The sequence below is a fragment of the Diadema antillarum genome, unplaced genomic scaffold, assembly GCF_040938485.1.
Source record: "Diadema antillarum isolate AM-2024a unplaced genomic scaffold, OU_Dant_1.0 scf00000111, whole genome shotgun sequence".
Taxonomy (NCBI): Eukaryota; Metazoa; Echinodermata; class Echinoidea; order Diadematoida; family Diadematidae; genus Diadema; species Diadema antillarum.
In genome coordinates, this window is record NW_027271000.1 from 742,501 (window position 1) to 760,350 (window position 17,850).

Consider the following 17,850-nt stretch of genomic DNA (forward strand, 5'->3'; position numbering starts at 1 on the left):
TAATGGAAATATGATATCTGGAATAACCAAACAATGCCAACAAAGAAAAGAAAAAGAAAGACAATAAAATGTGCTATGTTCGAGTTGAAATTCTTCGCAATGTCTCAGTTGTTTTTTTCCAAGTTGGGGAATCACCCATTTGCTGTTATTTCTGTTTTTTGGTCACTCTTATTCCTCTTTGTCACCACCGGCAAGCTATATAGTATACACGTATATAGTCACCATTTTGTACAATGTTGATATATAAAATCATTACATACCTCCGAGCCAACGCTTCACTGTGGTATGTGGCTGGTATACAAGACATTTGATATAATTTAGTCTCCCTTGTAAAGTTTGTATCCATTGTATAATAAAACTTGTGCAATGCGAGGTCAGTCTGAATCATTATTTCTTGTGCTGATATTTTGGTATGCAGGTATTAAATGAATATCTTTCTTTTTTTTCTACTCTCTCTGACTGATGTATAAGAAATATATATCACATCTTTATATAAAGCGACACAAAAGCGTATTCTAATGGTAAATAGACAAGGTATCTTGCAAGTAAGCACATGAGATTATATCATCTTGCCAGAACATGGTAGGAAAAGGCCAAAGCACCAAATATAAAATGTATGTGATAACCTGAAATGAACAGAGATGAGCAATACTAAATTATAATACCACTTTTATATATACATGTCTGTTAGATATAATAAAATAGTTCCAGTCACATGGGAATGGTACGAGATCAAAAGAATTCTTAACTGATTTGATTTTTTTTTTTTCAGTTTTAAGTTGGTCGGAGATGCTGCTAGCAGCCTTAATGCCATGAGCATAAAATACTGTCTGAGTTTTAGGGCATAGTTGCTTTTTACTTTGATTCATATCAAATTCAAGTTTCAATCCTCGGCATCAGAACTTTGTATAAATAGCTACCAGTCCTATCATCACTGAACTACAAATTCACAATTAATCTAATTGATTACAAAGTACGGCTTAATTCTCATAATTTCTTCTTTGGAAAATTTTATACTCCGAGACTACAAACATACAATGCGTATACTGTTAATAATTATAATGAAATTGAACAAACTGCAGATTTGCATTTGATGAATTACACAAAAGCTACAAAAATAAACATATAATCTTTCCCATATCTAAGTCCCTTTTGGATTTTCATGCAACTCTAGCTTTGAGGAACAGCAAATCAGAGCAAAAACTAGGACAAAAGTCCAGATCATAATTTCCTATGCAATCCCAAACACCATTTGCTACAAATAAAAAACAAAAAAACGATGTGTTACATGGAAAAAAAAAACAGAAATCACACTGTGTCCATTAATATTTCAATTCCAATCAAACTAGACTTTGGCCTGGTATTTCACACAATCCCTCTCTAATATTACTCAGCATATCTAATGTCACGTTATATATACATTTTTTTTTTTCCTCCACAGAAGTAAATAATTTCAAAATATTGAATTCCGTGCAAATCAGCAATGCCAATCAATGCTGGCGGCTTGCTTTAAAAGGTCGGTCTCAGGAGTAAAAAATTTAGATATGAAAAAGGACCATATCATCTTGGTATTCAATTCCTCTTTAAACGCCTCTTATGACAAAATGCACACAGGTTGGATAAGCACTGACACATTAAAAATGTTTGTCCTTTTTTAGCTCAGGAAAAAAAAAATGGCACAACCTCAATCTAATCTGTATTCAAAATCCAAGAGATTACACTCTTATTTTCATCTTGGCTGCCCATACATTATTCCATTTTACTGAACTTTAGATTGCTTGATATCGCATTTACTTAAGCCTCAAGACTGAAACTCAGCAAAAAAATAGATTAATTTATGACGCAGTGAGTAACTGGTGTGCCCCCCCCCCCCCCCCCCAACTCCATCCCACCCATCCCCTCCCCCGAAAAAATGACCATGGCAATTACCGGTAATGTAATGGCAATTGCTCCCACGTTTAGGAAACAGGCTTCTGGATGGGCCGTTTTGAGAGTTGTGGCCCTGGAGTCCCATATTGAAGAGGACACAAGAGTTTTCCATACTTGAATATGACCCAACTAGACCCGCCCTCTGTTGGAGAAGCAAAAAAGAAAAGTTAAAAAACTATCAAAAAAAATTAAGGAATTTGAAATCATCTATCATGATGATATGATACCATTATTATTATTATTACTGCTAGCATTATTCCCTTCATGGTCTTGGATCATCGTCGGGGTCCTTGGTTCCGTGCTTAAGGATGCGAGTGAACTCCCGGTAGTTGAAGTTGCCGTCGGTGATGCGCGGCTCGCGGAAGATCTCGTCCACTTCCTCCTCGGTGAAGCGGTCGCCCATCGTCATGAGCAGCTCTCGCAGGTACGTCTCACGGATGAAGCCTGGGGGGGGGGGGGGGGGGGAGACGGAACAAAGAAGAGACGTTTCAGAGTAACATTGCTCAATGGACACAAATTATTTTGATAGAGGGAAGACATCCGAAGCAGATAATCTGTACATATTCAAACATTGATAACTGTGAAAAGTGTTCTCAGTAATTATCGGTACAATATCCCACATACGCGACAATCAATAATGCATGCTTTCCTCGGTCGCATAATGGTCATGTTCATTTAATGATAATTTGTAATAAATTAACATTGTTTGATTGTGGTAAATAACTAAATTGAAATGATGCAAAATGCACAAAAAATTTCCACTTTTCTAGAATGAGAGTTTGTTCATGGAACATCAATTTTCTTAGGATTTGTTCATGGAACATCAATTTTCTTAGGATTTGTTTCAAGACATTTCATTTTCCTTATCATCACATATGCACACGATTTTGCATGTCTTCAATAAGGATAGAGCCGCGTCATAACTTGTGAGCTACTGTAACCTCAATAGATTCATCACAACAACAACAACAACAACAACAACAAAACAGCAGCAGGGACCAGTAAACAAGGACTTGTTGCTAGTTAGAAATAATCACTAGCATTTCAGAGTATACAAATAAATTATTAATAATGCTTAATTATTAGCAAGGCAGACAGACTACATTATTTAGTTCGTTGATGCGTTATCTGCTTGGGGTAACAGCAATTTGTGAAATAATTGAATGTATATGTAGTCAAGTAGTTTTCCATATCTCACTGCAACGACTCCTTCACACAAAACCTTGAGATCAGATCCACTGTGAATATCGTACACACTGCACTACTGATCACTAGAGGGCAGCATTGCAGGTAAAAACATGACACCTATCGGTAACCCATGCTGTGGAATCAAATTAGGTTTGAAACCTCAGCCAGTTAACCATATTACCTCCACGTGTAAGTCAATTAGATGACTCCTGTTGGGCAAAATGTGATTGTGTGACATGTATGTAATAAGGTCAGGCCATGTTGGGAGAAAGCTACAATGCTTTGTATTGGCCTGAATTGAATTCTGCACCTCAATTTCTCACACTGTATATTGTAGATAAGAAAGTAGCATTGAATGAATGGGCAGAGAATCAAACCAGAGATTAGCACAGAATACATTGTTCCCGACAGTTGGTAAAAAGTTTTGTAATAAAAATTCAAACAGCCTGACTTTTAAATGGACATCTACAAATCGTCTATTTTCAATACAAAAATGTGTGCAATTCACCACCATCATGTTATTGTTTTTTGGATGACTGTGACAAATCCTCTGTTTCTACAATCATCACTGCTATAAAAGTCATCCTTTTCAATATCGCTTAACACTACCAATCAATCATCGTCATCTTTACCCCCCCCCCCCCCCCCCCCAACCTAAATCTTGAGAGCCCTGAATTAAAGTTGACCCTGTCCTCATAATTCCTAACTTAATGGGGGAAAAAAAAATGGTGAACACATCTCTGAATATCTCTTGGCAGCTAATGCTAAGGGAGTATACAAATGGAATTAGGCTGGACCATTCTTAATGTCAGGGACTTTAATACCGGTAATCAAATTTCGGTGATTCAATTTGAAGAACCTAAAAGCACCTGGCACTTAGTCTAAATTCTAAAATGGTGCAGGTGGCACAATGCACAGGGATGTAAACTACATATTTGTACATGTACAATCGTTAATCGTACATGCTCGCAGGCAAGTGTCCTGAAGTCTGTATGTGTACAGTGAAACTCCCTATAACAAGGTCGGATAGAGCAAGATACCTGGTATAATGAAATAATTTTGCAGGACCCATTCCTTGAATATTCCTTGAATATTCCCTTTTCTATCCCTTACTGAACAAGATACCTGATATTACATGGTAATTTTGCAGGTCCCATTTCTTTCACACACTTAAAAAAAAAAAAAAATCCCCGATATAACGAGATACCTGATACAAAGAGGTATTAATTTTTCAGGTCCCATTCCTTTTATGTTCACTTGTTTTCATCCCTGATATAACAAGATGCTCCATATAACGAGGAAATTTAACCATCCCAAGCAACTTATTATAACGAGTTTTCCCTGTATAACATCTGCACACTTATGCCCTATTCACAGCTGTCCAGAACACAGCGCATTAAGTTTCTCTACAATTTTTCTGAGCTGTTTTGGGTGGCAATATAGGGCAGTATGTGCCATGGAGTCCTATTTACATGATCTATGAATATTGTGTCCTTTTTTGTAAGGACTCTCAAAGAGTAGCACCGGTAAGACCAGAGATCGTACAGGCATCACGCAACCTCAGTGCAATTGCTGAACTGTTCCTCTAGCCTACTGTGGGGCACTGTGCAATCAATACCAATCTATTTCATGTCCATGGGTTATGGCCTTTTCAAATTTGAATAACTCCACCACATCCCCCCCCCCCCCCCCCCCCCCAATATAAAATCAGAGAAGCTGCTAAATAGGTGGATCCATACACAGACAGGAAAGTGAGCTTTGAAAGCTTGTGTGAATGGAGTTTTACAATGGCATGGTTTGTACATCTCTTACACTATTTGTTGGACTTCCTTGCTACGGAATGCAATTTCAAGAGAAAAAGTAAAAAAAAAATTGCATGTGAATGTGTGTATGTGTTCAATTGATACACTATTTGTTTGATTTCCATGCCACTGAATTAAATTTCTTGCAAGATGTAAAAGAGCAGTAAAACAAACATTCCCATGAAAAGTGTGCATTTGTGAGTGTTAGTGTAGGCACATTCAGCGTTCCTCCTACTTACCACTGGCCTCTGGATCAAAGCAGGCGAAGGCATTGAGGATGACGTCCTCTGGGTCGGTTCCGTTGAGTTTCTCCCCGAAGAGGGTGAGGAACATGGTGAAGTTGATAGGACCAGGGGCCTGGCTCATCATATCCTCCAGGTACTTATCGGTAGGGTCTTTGCCTGTGGGAGAAGGGGGTGGGGGGGGGGGGGGGGGGGGACAGAGATAAGAGAGTCTTGAGTCTGTCAGTTAACCTTTTGAATGCCATGTTTGTGTATACCTTTAATAACATACTGGATTGCTGCAGTAGTCACTCACTCACAATTTGCCATAACAGCACACACACACACACACACACACACACACACACACAAACAAGAATACACACACTGATATTAACTTTACCAATTCCCACTCAACAAGAAAATCAGACAAGCAAAATAAGACAATTTCAGATTCAACATCAGGGCTCCATTGAGGTTAAACAATATATTGGTTTGTAGTGACTCGAAAGAATGATAATGGAAAGAACCATCTTCTTCACACTCCATCTGTTCACAAATTCTGCCCAAAGTTGTGGTGCAAGGAGAAGCTACACTCCTCTGGAAGTTACTGCATGCCTTTTGCTATGCATGGGACTACAGCTGAAATGCAAGTTATATTACCCCTGGTACTTGTTTCCATCACCCAGCTGGACATTTACAGATGTACACTGTATGATAACTGCACAAAAATAGTATGTTCAACTTGACTATTCTAGAAGTTTAAGTGTCAGCACTCTGGAAACCAGTAGAGGGAGCAAGTGGGTCGAGGGGCGAGGGGCACCACCGGTCCCGCCCCGCCCTGCCCGGTAACCTACCCAGGGAGGCAAGCATGTCGTGGAGATCCTCCTTGTCGATGAAGCCGTCCCGGTTCTGGTCGATCATGTTGAAGGCCTCTTTGAACTCCTGGATCTGGGCCTGGTCAAACATGGCGAAGACGTTGGAGGTGGCCCTCTGGGCCCTCTTCTTGGTCTTCTTCACTTTGGTCCTACTCGCCATGGTTACCGCTGGGTGTGGTTATCTGATGACGATGTTGACAGGAGGAAATTGACAGAGAGAGAGGAGGAAGGGGTAGAGAGAGATTATAATTTACATAAATGAAACCATCGCATGTGAGGAGGGACCTGCCAAGTAATACTAATGTTTGAGCTAGTTTCTGTAAATGTCATGACTGAATTGTCAAAGATATAAAAACATAACTTGTTGAGACATTACCAGAATCTGATGGGGAAGAACGGTTTGAAATCAGTGAGAAGGATCTAAACTATCTCTACATTGTGAGATTGTGGATGTATTCCAAGTTGGGTGTTCACAACAAAGAGCCTTTACTAAAAAGGAGAACAATGTGAAAGATGAACATATATCACAATACGTGCACTATGTCTTTGGCACATTTGATATGCGCCAAGTATATGAACAACAACAAAACTGAAAAAGAATAAGCAATGCAAAAGCTAGATTACTGTCACATGTATTTCTATTCTTACATGTACAATCCTTGTATTAATGGGCAGAAGCATGCACATTTTTTGTACCAAGTAGGGATCATTCCCGCCACTATTTGCGTTGAAGTCCAACAGTTGTCTTGTTGATACAAGGTTGTATAGTGATATATCTTCATATGGCTTGATATTCAAAGACATGTCACATGTCATATGATCCAAATTTGAAAAAAAAAACTGCAATTAACAAAATTACAGCAAATACTGTATTTGTACTGTATCAGAAATACACATAAATATAGATGTAGAGTTAATTGTATCTGGGAGGGGAGGGGGAAGAGAAAATGGAAATGTCCTTTCTACTTGAAATTACGACATGTACATAATATGTTGATAGATTATTTGTGAAGGAGAGATCTACTACAATAACAGCTGATTGTATAGCTTGAGGTCAGACATAAATGTAAATGACATCAGTGCATTGAGATATCCTTGTTCCCTTTGACACATCACTCTTTGTGAGCTGCAATTACTTCTATTGTGAGCTACGACATTTTCATACACCTTGGGACAACAACCTCATACAGATTTAAAAGAGAGGAATCAAAATTGCGAAGCAGAAACCAGCCCTTCTAATCAGCTTGCAGATAATGATCTCACCTCCATTTTGCATCCATTGCAGTCTTTAAAGCAGGCATAATCATCGAAAATATCCCAGTTGCATTGCAAATTGCACCATGCAAGGAGAAGTCCTACAACTTACTACAAAACCTGATGATGCTCCCGGTTTAGCATTACTGAGATTGTCGAGGCGAAATGATTACTGTGCGAGCCTAGAGGGTAAATGGTTCATACTCTAATCTGTTCACAGCTTTTATGTAATTTGAGTGATAAATTACAGCAGATGTACAATGGCCATGACATATCACGAGTTACTATGAATAGCAGATATTATAATCAAGCTTTGTCAAGATGACAATTAGTGAATGATATCAGTTCATGCACAAACTTATTTTAGACTTCCAGTGTAGTTGTATAGTGACAAATACCTTTGTAATTGCTCACAATTCAATGGGGGGGGGGGGGGGGGGGGGTGACCTTGCTAGTGCACATGTTATCACACATGCCTTGCAAAGATTTTTTATTCTGTTGAATAATAATAATGATTATTTAAAAAAAAAATGATGACAAAATTGAAACCATTGGTGAGGTCTGCAAAACACAAATCATGAACACAGATCCTTGTTCTGGTACAGATTAAAGTAATGCATGCTGTCACTCATGGACATTATAATTTTACACTAATGGCATAAAATGTCTGACTCCTAATGGTCTATAGATACTTTCTAAAGTAGCTTTCATCAATTCATATTAAAAGTCTGACATTAAATTACGAAGTGATTAATTTACATTAAATTACTTTTGTAACTTCATTTTTTTTTTTTTTTGGCAAGATAAAAATATTTATGTTTAAAATGTCTCCAATGAATCTTTAAGGGATAACTGTGGACGGAAAATAATTTTCAATGTAATAATTCACACATATATCGGTGTATAATACATGCTTGAGATTACTCCCACTCTACATCTTGAGATTTGCTCACTGCAATGGTGTCCATGGAATACAGTCAAACTCGGATACCTCGAACTCGGATAAGCCGAATATCGCTTACCTCGAAGGCAAAATGAAAGTCCCGATTGTTCCTATGGAGTTTTCGTGTGTTAAAATTTGCGTAGCTCGAAAAAAACTAACTCGAAGTTCGGTTACCTCGAAGGGAAATCTCATGTCCCGATCTTAATTAACTTATTGTTTTTCCCAGCATGTTGCTCGAATTGAAATTGCAAACATCACTCAGCATTTCCGATGAAGCGCGCGTGGACAGCGAAGACATGTCACAAATCTTTTCACACTCGATTGTAAATATTCTGAGCCCCAGAACGATCGTGCGCTCAAATACCCGATACACAGCTGATAAGGAAAATCCCCAACACCTACTGTACCTACACACGTACCCGGAATGCATATACTTGTAGCAGCCGTGCAAATGGAGAGCTTACAATAGCACTACGCTCTGTTTTGATTTGCGATCGTGATAGTCATGCCGTGCGCGTACATTTCTTAACCGTCGTGGCGCACCTGCTTAGGTGTTAACAGTTATATCTTTGGCATTAATCAAGGTCCACTGTCCAAACATCAATCTCCCGCTAGTTTTTTTTTTTCTGTCACGAAGTTTGTTTCATTAATTCTCCCCGAGAACGCAAGCTCTGAATATTTTTTTTTCCAGCAATGCGATTATGAAGCATAAGTGTGGTATATGATCTGGAAGTATAGGCCTAGCATAATAAAGAATAGTATAGATATGATTTAACAACAGTTTATTTTGATAAATTTCGAAGTAACGGAATAATACGCTTTACGATTTTCAGACAAAAAAAAGAAAGAAAGAAATCATCATGTATTTTACCCCTGTTTTGAATTGAATCTTTTTCGAGTTTTCGGTATTTTTTTTTTCTTTTCTTTCTAGCACAATCGTCAAGGCCCCCTAAGATTGTTTCGCTTTTTTTTTTTTTTAATGCGAACAATCCTCTTCGGTAAATGTTTATGATTACAGCAATAGCACTGTCCTCAGAAGCCATAGCCGGAATCTGATCTAGCGATATCACTCACTAGTAGCCCATCCTTAATGTACTGTGCTGCACTTATTCAGGGCTCGACACTTACAGTGGCCCGAGGCCACCAAAACGCACGTCGGGCCACCAAAAAAAAAGTCGGATGTTTGCCTTTACTTTTGGAGATAAACAGCGGTAACAATCGGCCCCGAAAGTTGCTACAATGAATGTCGGATGATTGCTTTTGATTTTGGAAATGAATAACAGTAATATTCGACTCCATACGATACTAAAATAAATGTCGGATGTTTGCTTATACTTTTGGAAATGAATAACGGTAAGATTCAGCTCTGTACGGTGCTTAAATTAATGTCAGATATTTGATTTTGCGTTTGGAAATAAACAAGGATAACATTCGGCTCCGAAAGATACAAAAATAAATGTCGAACGATCCCTTAGACGTTCGGAAATGAATAACAATAGTATTCAACTCCGTATGATGTTTGCTTTTATATTCGAAAATAAATAGCAATGACATTCGGCTCCGGAAGATGCTAAAATAAATTTCGAATGTTTGCTTTGACGTTCGGAAATAAATAATAATATTCAACTCCGTACGATGATAATATATGAATGCCGGATGTTTGCTTTTACGTTCGAAAGTACATAGCGATAACATTGGGCTCCGGAATAGGCTAAAATGAATGTCGAATGATCCCTTTTACGTTCGGAAATGAATAACAATAACATTCAACTCCGTACGATGATTAAATAAATGTCGGATGTTTGCTTTTACTTTCGAAAGTAAATAGCAAGAACATTCGGCTGCGGAAGATTCCAAACTAAATATCACAGTCATGATTGCTTTTACATTTGGAAGTGAATAGCAGTAACATTCTGCTCCATACGATGCTAAAATAAATGTCGGATATTTGCTATTATACATTTCGAAATTAATAACAGTAACATTCAGCTCCATTCGATGATAAAATGATTGTCAGATAATTCATTTCACTTTTGGAAGTGGACAGCAGTAATATTGGGCTCCGTATGGTAGTAAAACGAATGTCGGATGTTTGCTTGGAAATTTAGAAATGAATAACAGTAATATTCTGCTCCGTATGATACTAAAATAAATAACTGATTGTTGCTTTTACATTTGGAAATGATTAACGGTATCGCCTGCTGACTGTGAGTGCTGCTGGTAGACACATGGAAGACCGGTGCGTAGCGGTGCGACATTGCCGTCGCTCCCTGTAGCTCTACACAGTCTTGGTGAGCTACATGTACACCCATAGTTGTGCGAAATTTTAATAGTTTGCAAAGCTAAGACTGATTCTTGTGTTGGATATTGTGTACGAGATGATGAGTTAGAGAGAGAAAAGGAGGAAAAACGAATAGTGATCGAGGGGGTACCTACGCCGACGCGACAATGTACATTCAGCACGCATGTTCTGCAACCCTGTCTTGCGCTCGATTACGTACCGGTATTTCCTTTTTGTTTTTATGGTGATTTAAGTCATTTAATTGTTCACCAGAAAACACTGATGAAAGAAGAACATCGATTTTCATTCAATTCATTCATGTTAAAGTCGATTCAAATCCAATTGACAAGCATACAAACAATCGGTAGGCACTGTAACAGATACCATGTTGAACATCGACAAAAATCGGATAAGTCGAAGAAAATTCGACGTACGCGTACCTCGAAATTCGCGTACCTCGAACCAATTTCTTCAGTCCCGACGACTTCGAGGTATCCGAGTTTGACTGTACTTGGTTTCAAGACCAAACACAGAAGACGCTAATAACCTCCTAAACCTAATCTCATTAGTTTGTTTTCCCTCACGTTGGTGAACGTAAAAGAACCGGGTTAACAAGATTTGAAGTCAGGGGCGATTAATTGTGGAAACTGCTGCTGTCTGGCTTTGAAGGTGGGCATAAAAAACTACATGTAATTTCTTTAACCCGTTGAGGACGGGCTGATTTTGCTACAACACGCATTTCCCATAGACACTTGCCTGTGTATACTCAGGACTCGTTCTCAACTCGTCCTCCTCACCCTAACTGCACTCTTCTTCATTTGCTGCAAAATGTAATAAGTTTTTAAAGCGAACATGAGGGACTCCCACGAATACACCTTTCCCTCTGTTGGTAGAGCAATTTGTCTTAATCTTTAAACGTTCACCATTCATAACTTTTTGCACTCCATTTTTTCCTCCAAATTTTCACTGACCTACAATGTGTACATAATCATATCTCTGATATTTCTGTTCCCAACCAAAGGAACACAATATCAGGATTGTATCTCCTCTTTTTTATAAACTGTGGAGCCTTTGCCAGAATGCCCAAGGTGATGGGGAAAGAGGGAGAAATACATTGATGTATCTTTTGCAATTTTCTACATGCAGGGCTTACATCATGTACTGTGCATGCCAACACATGTGACTACATGTAGGCTGATCTTCATTTAGGTTTTGATCACAATGGACACACCCATCCGATGAGGGTGTGGTCAAGCACACACCTGCACAGGATGGACAATGGCCCCAACATACATGAACGATGGTACATGACGGACATTCCCTAGGCCCCTCTGTATTGCCTTGATTCAGCGCTATTTTCAAGTCAACGTTGTATGAAACCAGAAAATCACACCGTTCAGTAGTCAGTATGTCACCTGCTATTCTAATACTGTCAAAACAAATTCCGTGTGAAATAAAGCAAGGACATTCATAGAATGTTGCTGATTAGACCCTATGAACTTGGAGGGTTATTGTTTCTTATTAACCCAAGGAGACTGGTATCAAAGTCACCAGATAATGTGCATCAGAGTACATGGATTATTTCTGATGGACCTTGCAGAGAGTGATATTCTAGACTTGAGATAATAACAGGAAGGCTGAACCACTCCCTATCACTCACACTGGCCTAGAGGCTACACACACAGCAGGACTTGAGAACCTGATGCTAAGGGTCAAATCAAGTTGTATCTGCCTTGTGACCAGAGGTCAAAGGTGACTGGTGGGAGGAATGTTTCATTCTTGGGGGGGGGGGGGATGGGGGCACTACAGACCTCTGGCTACCTCTACAACTTGTCTTTCCTCCACAGTCTAATACAGTGCCATCTCCTCTGATGCTTGTAAAATGTCACTTTATGTGAACCACAAAACTGATAGGGTGGTATGTGCAAAATGTATACACTTTAACATTAATAAACAACTTTTTGCTTGGCCTAAAATGAAGGACTGCATGTGTTGTAGTATTACCTACATATATCACAATATTTGATGGATTCATACTTTTAATCAGCACAATACCAAAAACATGTATAAAACAAGATAGATTCATTGAATTAAAAGGAATAAGTTATGTAGGAATTTAATGTCTCATAGACTGCACATTCTCTTTAATCTGTCAGTTTTAGGTAGCAAAGAATATGAAATTTGGCCTTGCAATATAAAACTTACCTATGATGTACAGTAAAACCTTATAGGTAAATGATTACAGTTAACCCATCTATTATCATGGCTTATCTTTCAACAACTCTGCATAAATAGATGCAATGTTTAGTACACATACATCTTGTACCTTCCATAGAGAACTGCAAGCTGAAAAAGATACAAGAAGTTTTGTCAAAGATCTTGAATATTAAGAACAATATTAAATACTAGCAGTCTTGAAAATTGCAATGGAATACAGTGTTAACTGTATAACACTGAATGTATCTCCAATATCATATTGGCTATAGTCAATAACTAACAGAACACACAGCCTACATGTACATTGTAGATAGTGCCCTTATCTGTATGATGTTTGTGCACGGGATATTTATGACCCAAGGTGACGTTTCTAATTGACAGAAGTTTCCTCGAGTCTGGTTAACATGCGGAAGAGGAAGAACATCCTGCATTTTGTGGCAGAATTTAATATGGTCTGCTCTTCCTCTTTACTTTTTAGGTATGTTTTTTTTTTCTCCTCCTCCTCCTCATCTTCTACAAGCAAGACAAGTAGTACCTTCTCACGACATCCTCTCCCTCCTCCTCTTCCTTTTTCTATTCCACATTTTGTCAAAGTGGCGGATATACAGTAGCAACAGCTCTTACAACAGCATTCCATTAACTCACCAGCATACATTGTGGAAACTTCAGATTCATTGATTTTTCTTGTCTTTTTTTTTTCGTGGCAGACAAAATTGTGAAATAAAATTCTGTACCTGCCTATGTTTGGAATAACAACAAGGAAAAGTAGAAATTACGCGGTGCGTAATATATGTCCCCGCCGGAAGTAGCATTTTGTAGCCAAATGCACAATACAGGTCTAAAAAATCAAGGTCAAAGGTCAAAGAAGTCAAAGGTCAAAATTCTGTGTAGAAGTTTTGAAGCCCTCACCTAGTGCCATCACATAAAGCAAACGGAATCGAAATCGGGTTAGAAATGGCGAAGGAGTAGCATTTTGTAGCAAAATGTACAATATAGGTCAAAGGTCAAGGTCAAAGGTCAAAGAAGTCAAAGGTCAAAATTCTGTGTAGAAGTTTTGAAGCCCTCACCTAGTGCCATCACATAAAGCAAACGGAATCGAAATCGGGTTAGAAATGGCGAAGGAGTAGCATTTTGTAACCAAATGTACAATACAGGTCAAAAATCAAGGTCAAAGGTCAAAGAAGTCAAAGGTCAAAATTCTGTGTAGAAGTTTTGAAGCCCTCACCTAGTGCCATCACATAAAGCAAACGGAATCGAAATCGGGTTAGAAATGGCGAAGGAGTAGCATTTTGTAGCCAAATGTACAATACAGGTCAAAAATCAAGGTCAAAGGTCAAAGAAGTCAAAGGTCAAAATTCTGTGTAGAAGTTTTTAAGCCCTCACCTAGTGCCATCACATAAAGCAAACGGAATCGAAATCGGGTTAGAAATGGCGAAGGAGTAGCATTTTGTAGCAAAATGTACAATATAGGTCGAAGGTCAAGGTCAAAGGTCACGACTGAAATTCTGTGTAGAAGTTTCAAAGCTCCCATGTAGTGCTATCATATAAAGCAAACAGAATCAAGATTGGCTCATAAATGACAGAGAAGTAGCAAATTGAAGATTTTGATCACACACGGACGCACACACGGACGCACACACGGACGGACGGACGGACGGACGGACACACGGACACACACACGTACGGAGCCCGTTTCATAGTCCCCTGCTCGAACTCGTTCGGCGGGGACAACAATCCTTTTCAGGAGGGGAAATATTTAACCTAGTAGGACTTCTAAGACCATTTTACAATTGGCTGAATACACAATCTGAAACTACATTAATAATGGAATGAGAATATTGTACAAATCATTTCATTTGAAAGAAAAAAAAAAACTTATTCATTGTACAAATTGTACATTACATTTCTGTTATCAGTTGCAGCTTTCTTGTGATTTTTTTTAGATTCACAACTACATTGTAGTCATCTACAATGTACACTTACTTGTAACTGTGCTTGAGACCCATACAGTACCTCTATTTGATAAAAACTTAATGCATATCTGTACTCAAAACTTTAATTTTTTATTCTTTCTTTTTTTTTCAAATTTTTAGAATTATTTTTCATTTCAGTGCAGTTAATTATGTACAGGTAATATCCCTGAGAAATCCGAGGCTGTGAATTTGTTAGTGATTTGAATCACAAGATCAGTCCCAAAACACCTTAAATGACCGGCGCCTTGATTTACAGAAAAACTAGCCATCGATTGTTTTCCGTTGCATTTGACTGCACAGTTTGATCTAACTTTCTGTGCAACTGTGATGTTCAGTGCTCGAATACTCATGTACAATTTAGAAGTAGAAAAGCCTACCCCTAGGGGCATTGATGTATACAGTATTGCCAAAGATGTACGCACATGCTTGAAACTTACAGTATGGCCTACCCACTATGGATCAGCAAGGAACCAAATCTTGATGCCCTGTGAGGAGCATAAATGTGAATTTATTTTAATTGATTTATGAAGACTACAGTGTAAATGTAAATGCATTTGGGTCTTATTCTCGATGTTATTTTCACTCTTGAGTTTCATTTTGGGATGAAGATATCCTTTAAAAACATTACGATTCAAACAACGATCTCAGCCAGGTATTCCTTCCGTTCAAATTACCCCCAAATAAAGCAATTACTGTAAAACGACAAAAAAATTTGTCACATGAAATTTTTGAGAAATGTCACTGGTATTCAATGCATGCAGTAGTTTGAAGTCAAGAACTGACGAACTTCAGTTTCGCATATATCGTGGCTTCTCGCAAAATTCACCAAAATCTTGTGTACACAAAAATGTCTGGTTTTGCAGTAACGCAACTCATCCATAATTCGACCACAATGCCATCCAAAATTTGACCACCGGCTACAGTGGAAACCTATGCTTTTGCGCATGGTCACATCTTGGCACAGGATGTCAAACCTTGGTGCGGGTGTTGACACCCTGAAATCTACTTCGTTGGTTATACACATGATACATGTACAAATTGTATGTCCATGTAAAGCTGTAGTGTAGGGCCCTACTACTTACACTGTAGTACTAAGGCCTAGGCCCTACTAGTACTACACTTTCACCAATCAAGATACAATTATCGATCATATACCGTTGCAATTACCGATCATTTACCTATAAAGCATGGATATTTTTCTGTCTGTATTATCATGAGACTACTCCTACTGATCACGTAACGATAGAACATAAGTAATTCATGACCACACCACTCCACCACTACCATCGAATAGGTCCATGCCACCCACCAGATAGAAACGATTTTGGTATGTACCGTGTATCAGCAAGGAGGTATACCTCCTTGGTATTACTATTTCCTGTGAGTGTAACTGACTTACAGTTGGAATGTGTAACCTTCAGATTAGAGGTCTATCTATTGGATCAGTCTATATGTGCACAAAGGTGGCTTCTTTTACTGGTTCTGCCGGAATAATCTCGGGCACAAACAACTCCAGTGCAATGCGATACTCGGGAGCGGGCACTTCCGTATTGGCAAACAATCTGCTACGCCTCTGCTGCTTTCTCCAATCTCCCTGCACACAACTACACTGTACACACTCACCATGCAGCGAAACTGTAATGTGTAGAGTACGATTTCTCAAACGTATTCCCGACTCGATAAAGATATTTTACTTACCAGAGACAATAAATTACTACGACGATGAGATAAGGCACACCCCGAACTAAAGATCTTGTTAAGAAAATGATGTGCAAGTGACGTAATCAGAAAGGAATTTTGAGTCACTTGGCTGGCTGACCGCAAGTATGGATGTCGGCTAGCGGAACGGAGCCGCGGAAAACGCGATTGCAGTGTACATGCAACCACTGTACGGGGAAACTCTACGCAAGGTGGTTGCATGTACAACTGAGGCGATCACCCAACGTTAGCTGTTAACACACAAAAACTTCCTTCAAAAAGCATGCTTGGAGAGCACGGCTGTATACTAAATGTAAGCGAGGACAGCTAAAAGTCGTTCATCCTGATATAGATCACCGATATCATAGCTTAAATACACATAGGTGATAAAATTCTAGTTCATATTTACCTTTTACTCGGAGGGGACGTGCTTGGTTCGACGGCGACCAAACCCTTTCGTGCAGCAGGTCGCGCATGCGCACAGAGAAACGTAAATTAATGTCTTCACTCAAGACACAAATCGTTTGTGCTGTTTCACATTACATGTACAAGTAATCAAAATTATTAAGACAAAAAGCTAACAGCGTTTTAAATTATAAAGATAGAGAGATTATAATTATGTTACACAGGAATAGATAGGAACGGATAAGGGAGAGCATTGTCACCACCATGCTAACAGCCTTATCAAATCGGGACACCTACCTTATAAAAATCATAGTCAAATCATAGTCAACAAGATTGTCGATGTACAAGAACAAGTAGACAAACAACCACATGCACATTCATCTCTACACAACGCACACTATTGTATATCGTATGCACAACTGAATAAAAAAGATATGAAGTCATGACAACCGATTCGTTATCCCAAAGGGTCCGCACATCACTGCTAAGGGGGACATTGATTTTTTCCCCACACGCCATCCGTCTGATTATTGGAACCACCTTGCCACCCCCCCCCCCCCGCCCCCAACCCAGGCCTTCCGAGTGTAGTCATCAGCTCACTTTGGTGAGAGGCTGTCATTAATGCGGACAGTCTTGACGTTTTGGGAATTAATAATCAATGTTTATGGACAGTAGCATTTTTTTTTTTGGGGGGGGGGGGAGAAAATAAGAGATGTTGACTTTGGCGTACACATTTTAATTAACACCAGACTTTGTTTAGATTTCTAGGCCAACATCCTGTAAAGACCATAGCATCATTTATCATTCAAACGCCAGTTTGTCAGCATTAGCGAAAACCTTTCATCGGTATGTAGGAGTAGTCTCCAAGAAGAAGAAAGAAAGAATGAAAGAAAGAAAGAAAGAAAGAAAGAAAGGAGGAGAAGAGGATTTATTTGATGTCAGTATTGTTTGGGACACTATAAGGTCTCATTTCCTTTTTGTTTAACACAACAGCAACGAAAACATTATAATAGATTTGTAAGAATGAGTTATTTTACTTTTGGAGTTACCAGTGGGATCGG

The 17,850-nt window shown here is 38.8% G+C and overlaps 1 protein-coding gene across 2 annotated transcripts; it reads right to left on the minus strand.

Annotated features, from left to right (window-relative positions):
• Nucleotides 1–1,923: 1,923 nt before the first annotated feature.
• Nucleotides 1,924–16,816, minus strand: LOC139719465 (myosin regulatory light polypeptide 9-like). Of its 2 annotated transcripts, none has more exons than XM_071630880.1 (4): nucleotides 16,796–16,816; nucleotides 5,998–6,201; nucleotides 5,159–5,320; nucleotides 1,924–2,373 (listed from the first exon to the last, which is right to left on the minus strand). In XM_071630880.1, the coding sequence occupies exons 2-4, from the start codon at nucleotides 6,176–6,178 to the stop codon at nucleotides 2,192–2,194; spliced, it is 525 nt and encodes a 174-aa protein (XP_071486981.1). In that variant the 5' UTR covers nucleotides 6,179–6,201; nucleotides 16,796–16,816; the 3' UTR covers nucleotides 1,924–2,191. The 2 variants fall into 2 exon arrangements, with proteins under 2 accessions (XP_071486981.1, XP_071486980.1); XM_071630879.1 differs by lacking the exon at nucleotides 16,796–16,816 and adding an exon at nucleotides 16,385–16,540 and having other exon boundaries at nucleotides 5,998–6,200.
• Between the last annotated feature and the right edge of the window lie 1,034 nt (nucleotides 16,817–17,850).